Below are 10000 nucleotides of genomic sequence, written 5' to 3'. Positions count from 1 at the left end.
AGTCAACGAGGATCCCGATGCGCCTCTGGCATTACCATTCCCTGCTGGACCATTGTACTACTCTCACCAAACACCATTTCGCTGCAGCGGCATTCATCCTCGTCTCTGTTCTCGCATCCCACTGCTGCCACCAGCGGCGGTGCGCTTCCCACATCAAGGAAAAGACAGACAGGATTCATGTTATGGGCGGTGATGAGCGCTGAGCGCTCATGTAGAGCAGTTGTTCCTCGCTGAAGTGACGAGGTGATGCCTTAACACACGGGAAGGGACGCAGTCTTTACACCAGCGAAGAAGGTTTGCAGCATATAAGTCTTACACTTACAATATTATGAATAAGCACAACTTGCGGATACTTTCCAAAGGCTTGAGTACTGTCTTGGTGAAGCAATAGTGTGTTCCGGGGCACAGGTTTGATTCCCATCACCAGCACCAGGAAACAGTGATGTCAAGGTACACAGGAAAAGCAATGGCTGTGCTCCGTGTGTGGCGAGCACTGGTCAGACTGGCAGACAGCGCCTCTGTGGTCTGACTCAGCAGGACTCACCCGCTGCTGGACGGAGCCTCGCGCTAAGCTACGTGTGACTATGAAGGCATGACCACTCCGCGCTGCGCCGAGGGAAGCAAGGGCGTGAGGACCCAGCACACACCGAGGAGGTCAGTAATAGAAAAGTCGGCCTTACAGCCCTGACGGCGGTGACGCGGCTCCTGCTGCTGGTGGTGGGTCTTTGTGGACTCTGTGCCATGAGGGGAGCGGGGGACGCGCCCACCAGGGAACCCTCTACACTCACCACGATAATGACGGTGATGACGTCCATGATAATGATAATGATGATGGTGATGAGGATAATGACAACATCTTGTCTTTCTCACAACCACCCATCGTCTCATTCACACACACACGTACACAAACACACACACACACACACACACACACACACACACACACACACACACACACAGACACACACACACACACACACACACACACACACACACTGACACGCACACACACACACTTTCATGCACATATACCAAACATACACACATACAAGGAGTGGGTGTGGCCAGGGGTGGGGGGTGGCGAGCGCCACACTCTGCCCCTGGCCAGTGTTCTCTGAGGAAGGGAGGGTAAGTGAGGGGGGGGAGGGAGGGGCGGGGAGCGGGAGCAGAGTAAAAAAAATAGACCTAGACAGCACCATGGGTCGGGCGGGAGGGGGGGTTATGGGTTACTTACAATCTTTAATATGTGAGGTGGTTATTCTGAAAAAAGAATTACGTTTGGAATCACTTTAGTAGGATGTCCCGGAACAGACTTGCTGTTGTTAAGGCTGACGGTATTCAGACATGATATTAGTATTATTATTCCTCCATATTCTAATCAACACCTCAAAAAAGAGGAAAAAAAGACGAGCATTCAGAGAGTAAGAAGGAGGGAGTGGGTGTTGGGGAGAGGCCGCCCCGCTGCCTTACCTCAGCTGTTGCCGGCAAGACTGTGGAGGTGGCGATGCTGAGGTGCGAGGCCAGGGATCCCACGCCCAGATTGAACCCTTTCATCAGCCGCCGCTCCTTCTGCCGGTTCTTCTTTCCTCCTGTACCTATAGACGGGGCCAAGCAGCGTTACGCCCCATGCTCCTCACAGCCACCACGCCCCGCCACGCCAGGTGAGCCGCGCACACTGACGCACGCCCACCTGTGTGTTCGCCTGCTCGCTGACCCTCACGCTAGGCATCTCAAATTCCTCGTGACAATGGTTATGATGGCAAAGGGGAAACGTGAGGCGTGTCTGAGGCGGCTGAGTGTTGGCGCTACACTCAGCCGGGGGGAAAATATACAACCTTCTGGAAAATACCAACACCTCGCAAAAAGTGTTAAAAACCATGACTTGTGAGTGACGGGGAGTGAAAAATGTGCAAAAAGAAAAAAAAAAAGGGGGGAGGAAAATCATGAATACTCGTACATTCCAAGAAGACGCGTGAACTGCAAAGGGGAAGATTAGTGTTATAACCTAAACTTTTCACCACATACGCGCGCATACACACACACACACACACACACACACACACACACACACACACACACACACACACACACACACACACACACACACACACACATGAAGAACAGTGAGCAGGTACGTACATGTCCAATACAGAGGAGAAAGACATGAGATAGTGCTGGTGACATTTTTTTTTTCAGTTGTAATGTGAAAATTTCCAAAGAAAAAAGGAAAAGAAACATTACTCTTTGAAATCTTTTGTTCTATTTCCTTAATGTTAGAGCAAGACCGTCATGCACAGGAGTGACTCGCGGCAGCCAGCCAGGTAGGGAGCAACACTAGTGACCAGGAACCACGGGACAACAGATGACCCGGACAGCAGCACGTCTCACAGGAAGGGACAGGGACAGCCACAGAGGGAGAAAGGGAGCCCTACTCTACACTAAGGATTTCTGAAACACCTCTGCGCCGCACCTCCGCTTCTTTCAAAGGACTCTTTATACTTGGAGTTACACGCGGGTTCTAGTGACAGATTAGCAACATTTCTGCATTGTTAACAGTGGAACCATGCGTGCTTTGGGGTCCGAGGGGTCTCCAAGCGCACGGGTTCGAATCCTGTCCACGGTCCGAGTGTAGGTTAGGCTTCCTCACTCGGGGCAACGGTTTCCTAGCGGGTGGGCTTTGAGATAGGAGGTACCCACAAAAAGTATCCCCTTTAGCCTATAAACTCCCGTGAAAAGCCCACATGGTATAAATAAATAAAATAACTAGGCTAATCATCTGCGGCCTTTGAAAATAGTCATGGTGAGACAACAGTGTTTCAGAATACAAATCTTACCATGTATTCTGAAAGTCTTGCAATGTACTTTTTTATATTTTTTTATCAAGAGGCACGATTTGAAGTTATATTGCTTTCTTTAGGGTGTTTTTATGATTCTAGTGACAAATTAACAAGGTTTCTGTATTTTCAAACAGGAGGAACACTTGAGAACCCGGCTACTCGTCTCTGTGGCCTTTGAAAACAGTCGTGGTGAGAGCAGAGAGTTTCTGAACACAGGCCTAGGATACAAACACACAGCTAGCTTGCTAACTCAACTCACACTAAGGCTTTTAACATTGCTCTAGAGCCTCAAGCAAGTCTTACGTTACATTACTCTTTTGTATACTTCAACATTTACGTTACTGTTTACTCATACATCTCTCAGTGCTTCTGTATAATTGTCAAGTTCAATGCAAAATGTTATTGTATTTCTGAAGATGGTGAAACAAAAATATATAGATACATACAGTACATGAGGAGATTGACAGGTTTGCATGAAGGATGGAGGGTGTGGGGCAGGTGTGTGTGTGGGTGTGGAGGTTTGAAATAGGTGTGTGAAGGATGGAAGGATGGAGGAGGCGTGAGTCAGGTGTGTGGGTGTAAAGGATGGAAGATTTGAGGCGTGCGTGGTTTGGGGAAGGGGCGGGGGCGTGGGCGGGGTGCAAGTAGAGGCATAAGAGGTGACAAGTTGAGGGGTGTGAGGGAGTGACAGCTTATGGAGTGTGAGTAGGTTAAATATATGATGTGTGGGAGGGAGGGAATGGCGAGGGAGGGAGAATATTTCATGCGTGTCATAAATGTAAAGATTATGAACAGGACATGCTCTTTGTGACTGCCATGACACGTTTCTTTATGCACAGAGAGAAGACTTTCCAGGCGTGTTCACCAAGTGTGCGGCACCACCGCTCACTGTGAACGGGAAAGGAAAAGGAGAAAGAGAAGTTCCCAAGAAAAGAAGGCTCATTTGACTCCACAGGGCGTGAGTCGCAACGTGAGGAGAACTGACACACTTCTAGAGTGAGAATGTGAATTAGCAGTGACAGGGAGTGAGTGAGGGAGTGAGCAGCATGAACACTGCATGGTCAGCTGTGGCGTCAGTAAGATGGAAGGGGGAGGGTGGTGGACGCAGGATGAGGCATGCAGCTCCAGGAGTACGTTTAGAAGGGCGGGAGTGATGTGAGTGGAGGCAGAAGACAGCAGGACGGCAGGGCAGCAAGACAGCGCTGCGGTAGACACGCAGCAGAAGGAAGTCAGTCTATGGAGAGCGTCGATGAGTGTGTGTGGTGGCGCGGAACAGCAGGGCGGCGGGACAGCGGGTTAGCAGGGCCCTGCATACTGGCTGAGAGGAAGCGGTTACCACCACACAGCCCTTGCCTTTGCTTGAAGCAGGATTGAACACACAACCTTGCAGCAGCAAGGCGAGCACTGCCCCAGGGAGCCACGAGGCTGACTCATGGCCAGAGAGGGGGAGTGGTGAGGGGAAGGGAGGCCAAGAGTGACACACATGTGAGGGGCGAGCTTCACGCCACGCACCACAGGAAGCTTCACTCAGCCAGCCAATGTGCAGCACAGCGGCGCCAAACATGCACACCGCTTCTTGTGGCTTGTATTCAATCTCTTTAAGTTTTCAAAGCAAATATACAATGCCTTTGTAAAGCCACAGTTTAAGAGCAAAATTAGACATCAAACTTTTATGTTCCAATTTTCTCAGAGCATTTTTAATTTCTAAGTATATATATATATATATATATATATATATATATATATATATATATATATATATATATATATATATATATATATATATATATATATATATATATATATACAAAGATGAACCCGTGTGACACGTTTCAGGTCTTGATTCTGTTGCAGCAATGTTCGCTATGAAGCAAGTGACAGACCAGCAAGGCAACACAGCAAGCAACACATGGGGACCTACAAGCTGCCAGTCGTGCTGGGAGGGCTGTATGGAAAAAGGGAAAGTGAGGGAAGGGAAGGGGAGGAGAAGACAGAAGAGGTTTTAGTCGAGAGCTCAACACTTTAAGGTCAGAATTATGAAACAAACAGTTCTCTTTTCTCTCTCTCTCTCGCTGTATACTGTGGTGGAGTGACCACCGCGGCAAGCATAGAAGGGTGATTAATGAACTGAGTGAGTGAGGTGATGGCACGGCAGCAGCGTGACAAGGCGCCGCGCGGCACACATCACAGCACACACGCTGATAATTATTAAGAGACAGAAGCACAGCAGCTAACAGGAACCACCTCGTGTAAGGCTGACGGCTTCCTGCACCAACCCTTGTGGTCGTAACCGGAGCCTCGATAAGAAGAGGTGCCGCCAAGAGTGCCAATGTAGTTAGAGCGCGTTGTTAATGTAATGGAGGCGTGTGAAGAGGTCTATGGTGAGTCTATCAACGTAACAAGACGTGTTGTGCTGCCAGCTAACCAATGGACGCACTTCAGGCAATCACTCCTTTGATAATCCACACCTGACATAAAAGACTCTCTTGAGACAGATAGATAAACAGACTGATGTTTTGTAGCTGGATATTTACACGCTCTGACATAGAAACAAATAAATAAATAAACAGAAAAAGGAAAATATTGCCAGTTTGACAACGGAGACCTCTCAAAAACTGCCCGTTTGATAAGTTGGACATGACAGAAAAAAGGAACATTCTTGAGACAGATTGACGCTTCGGAACTGACCAGACACTTACACGCCAATAAGCAAAACACTGCCAACTTTACAATGACCGTCCTTCTTTAAAAAATTGCCAGTTTCATAATTCAAACCCTTAACCCCTTCAGTACCATGACGCGTTTCTATATTCGCTCTGCTTACTGTTTGGCGATTTTATACACCTTCAGAAACCTATGGGGGGGATTAAGATAGTGAAGACTGTGGCCATTAATCTTCTGACCTCCATAGACCCTTCCTAATGGCAGTGAAGTCGTCTCATCACTCCAATAATTCAGGATAGAAAATGCCGGCCAGTGATGAAAGGGAGAAATTCGTTACCACTTCAACTTAACACTCCGCAACACTAACAACACAAACCAAAACAAATCAAAACAAAACAAAACAAGAACACTGCGCAACCTATCCTGGCACCCCCTCTGGCACCCACCTGGCACCCACCTGGCACCCCCCCTGGCACCCCCCTTGGCACCCTCCCTGGCACCCGACACCCCAAAACAAAAACAAACTAAGAAATAAAGATGTAAACACTAACATTTCCTGCTTTCCATCTTCGCTTCGTCACTTTTCCTCCTGTGCCGCCGTGCACCCAGAGAGAGAGAGAGAGAGAGAGAGAGAGAGAGAGAGAGAGAGAGAGAGAGAGAGAGAGAACACTGGAAGCTCTATATAAAAGCTACTGGATTTTTTTTAGCTTCTATTTACACGGGGGGGGGGCGGTTGGAGAGAATTTATAAGGAGAATTAGCTCGCAGGAGGAGGAGGAGGAGGAGGAGGAGGAGGAGGAGGAGGAGAAATGAGATGGATTTGTGGTTGGGTAGCCAGGTAGGAAATGAAGATGAGAGGAACGAAAGGAGGAGGAGGAGGAGGAGGAGGAGGAGGAGGAGGAGGAGGAGGAGCCTACAGAGCCTATATACTCCCTGGCCTCTAAGAAAGAAGATAGCGAAGGAGAATTTTTAGACTCAGAAGAGGTGCTGCCTTGCCCTACTCCTGTCACCGAGAGGAGGAGGAGGAAGAGGAGGAGGAGGAGGAAGAGGAGGAAGAGGAGGAAGAGGAGAAGAAGGAGGAGGATGAGGAGGAGGAAGAGAAGGTATAAAGGAAAAAAGAGGAGAAAATAATATGGAAGGATATAATCGGGTTAATTTGAAGGAGGAGGAGGAGGAGGAAGAGGAGGAGGAGGAGGAGGAGGAGGAGGAGGAGGAGGAGGAGGAGGAGGAGGAGGAGGAGGAGGAGGAGGAAGAGAAGGTATAAAGGAGAAAAGAGGAGAAAATATTATGGAAGGAAATAATCGAGTTAATTTGAAGGAGGAGGAGGAGGAGGAGGAGGAGGAGGAGGAGGAGGAGTAGTAGGAGTAGGAGGAGGAGGAGGAGGAGGAGGAGGAGGGTGTTGACAAGTTCGTATTAAGTTGCTTGTCTTCAATTTCCCAGCGACCTTGAAATTAATGCAAGATTTTCCCTCCCTAATGAGATTCCTTCCGCGACCTAAACAGCTGACTGATTAACACACACACACACACACACACACACCCGGTAGCTCAGTGGTTAGAGCGCTGGCTTCACAAGCCAGAGGACCGGGGTTCGATTCCCCGGCCGGGTGGAGATATTTGGGTGTGTCTCCTTTGACGTGTAGGTGGTGTTCACCTAGCAGTGAGTAGGTACGGGATGTAAATCGAGGAGTTGTGACCTTGTTGTCCCGGTGTGTGGTGTGTGCCTGGTCCCAGGCCTATCCCAAGATCGGATATAATGAGCTCTGAGCTCGTTCCGTAGGGTAACGTCTGGCTGTCTCGTCAGAGACTGCAGCAGATCAAACAGTGAAACACACACTGCAAACTAATTCCTCTCTTCCTTTGTATTCACGATTTGATTCAGCATTTTTACAATCATTCTTACTTTTCGTTTTCAATTTACAACAAAAAGTGGTTCATGCATTTAATTTCCACCCATTTTTCTTTCCTTTTCGCGGAATTTATACATCTTTACTTGCTTTTTATCTTTTACTTCTACATTTATTGATCATCTCTCCCTGGATTTTGTTTTTCTTCATGTTAGATTTAGTATACGAAATATTTCTAACGATCCCCTTTTTACAAGTGGATTTTTTATTGAGGTATTCCTGAATCTGTGTCTTCCTCAAGCTTTTCCCTGACAACCTATCACGCTCCCTGAAAAGTTACCTCAAGTTTCAACCTATTTTTTTTTTCTAATAGAGGAGGGAGGCTTACCGTATACCCCTGACAACTTATCCCACTCCCTGAAAAGTTACCTCAAGTTTCAACCTATTTTATTTTCTTTAAGCAGGAGAGAGGTCAGCAAAGGGCAACAAAGTATTACAAAAAATAAAACGTCCACTTGACTTCTCGTAACATCTGAAAACTTGTCCCCACTCTCTGAAATGTTATCCTGTATCCTGAAATTTCAACTTATTCGTCCCTGATATTGACTGAAATTCCACCTTACTCCCTGAAATGTTACCCTGAACCCTGAAGTTTCAACCTATTCGCCCCTCACATCATTTGAAAATCTGTCCCACGCCCTGAAATGCTACCCTGAAGTTTCAATCAACGACCCCCCATCACATTATCTACAATTCTACCTTACTCAATTAATTGTTACCCTGTACTCTAAAGTTTCAAACGGTTTACAGTCAATTGGTCCCCAAGCGATTGGTACTCATGTCATCTGGTCCACAAGTCAATTGTGACCCTAAACAGTTGATCACCAAGTCAGTTGAGACCCAAGACAGTTCAGACTCAAGACAATCGGTCCCCAAACTTACTGAGTACCTTTGTTCATTCTCGCTCAGTGAGTCAGTGTACTTACATATCCAAAGAGATATGTGTGTGTGTGTGTGTGTGTGTGTGTGTGTGTGTGTGTGTGTGTGTGTGTGTGTGTGTGTGTGTGTGTGTGTGTGTGTGTGTGTGTGTGTGTGTGTGTGTGTGTGTGTGTGTGTGTGTGTGTGTGTGTGTGTGTGTGTGTGTGTGTGTGTGTGTGTGTATATATATATATATATATATATATATATATATATATATATATATATATATATATATATATATATATATATATATATATATATATATATATATATATATAGAGAGAGAGAGAGAGAGAGAGAGAGAGAGAGAGAGAGAGATTGTGTTATGTCACCACGACAGGTTGGAAGGAAGACATGCTACCTAGAACATATTTCCTAGATTCAAGCTGACGTGACACACGTGTACACGAGTTCAGAGGCAACTCAAGTGTCTAAGTTACTTGCTCCTAATTTTCCAAAGCCAAGTGAGTGTTCACACATAAGCAAGTAATCCGAGCAAGCAGGCTTAGATCTGAGATCACTGGCTGATCTGAAGAGTGTTTCCTGGGATCTCACCAACACTTACCTAACCACCGTGATACTCTGAGCACACCATCATCGTCGCTCTACATGGCACTGGCAAATATAGTGATTAATAGTGTGTCAAAATCACTGTATCGTGTCCTATTTAGGAAATATGTTGTAAGTAGCATGTCTTACTTCCAACCTGTCGTGGTGACAAACACAAACAATCTCTCTCTCTCTCTCTCTCTCTCTCTCTCTCTCTCACACACACACACACACACACACACACACACACACACACACACACACACACACACACACCGCGTAGTGTAGTGGTTAGCACGCTCGACTCACAATCGAGAGGGTCCGGGTTCGAGTCCCGGAAAGCGACGAGGCAAATGGGCAAGCCTCTTAACGTGTAGCAGTAAATAGGTACGGGATGTAACTGGAGGGGTTGTGGCCTCGCTTTCCCGGTGTGTGGAGTGTGGTGTGGTCTCAATCCTAGCCGGTGATCGGTCACTACGAGCTCTGAGCTCTTTCCGTAGGGGAAAGGCTGGCTGGGTGACCAGCAAACGACCGTAGTGAATAACACACACACACACACACACACACACACACACACACACACACACACACACACACATAGACACACACACACACACAGACACACTACCTATTTAAAGACTCACAATCGAGAGGGCCGGGTTCGAGTCCCGGAAGCGGTGAGGCAAATGGGCGCGGCTCTTAATGTGTGGGGTGTGTTCACCTAGCAGTAAATAGGTACGGGATGTAACTCGAGGGGTTGTGGCCTCGCTTTCCCGGTGTGTGGAGTGTGTTGTAGTCTCAGTCCTACCCGAAGATCGGTCTATGAGCTCTGAGCTCGCTCCGTAATGGGGAAGACTGGCTGGCTGATCAGCAGACGACCGAGGTGAATTACACGGAGACACACACACACACACACACACACACACACACACACACACACACACATCCGGTAGCTCAGTGGTTAGAGCGCTGGCTTCACAAACCAGAGGACCGGGTTTCGATTTCCCGGCCGGGTGGAGATATTTGGGTGTGTCTCCATTCCCGTGTAGCCCCTGTTCACTGTTCACCTAGCAGTGAGTAGGTACGGGATGTAAGTCGAGGAGTTGTGACCTTGTTGTCCCGGT

General features: G+C 47.5%; 1 protein-coding gene across 18 annotated transcripts in view; it reads right to left on the bottom strand.

The window, feature by feature from the left end:
• Nucleotides 1-10000, bottom strand: part of LOC123512666 (transient receptor potential-gamma protein-like) — a 352382-nt gene that overhangs the window by 6520 nt on the left and 335862 nt on the right. For 16 of the 18 annotated variants that reach the window (XM_045269141.1, XM_045269142.1, XM_045269150.1 and 13 more), the window contains one exon: nt 1471-1595. In XM_045269141.1, the coding sequence (XP_045125076.1) occupies nt 1471-1595 (125 nt within the window). Of the gene's footprint in view, nt 1-1234; nt 1261-1470; nt 1596-10000 lie in introns of all 18 variants that reach the window. The other 2 variants (XM_045269157.1, XM_045269158.1) reach the window with 1 other exon arrangement.

Source organism: Portunus trituberculatus, chromosome 34, assembly GCF_017591435.1.
Source record: "Portunus trituberculatus isolate SZX2019 chromosome 34, ASM1759143v1, whole genome shotgun sequence".
Taxonomy (NCBI): domain Eukaryota; kingdom Metazoa; phylum Arthropoda; class Malacostraca; order Decapoda; family Portunidae; genus Portunus; species Portunus trituberculatus.
Note: the sequence above shows the minus strand (reverse complement) of the source record. Positions and strands in the feature narration are given on the sequence as shown.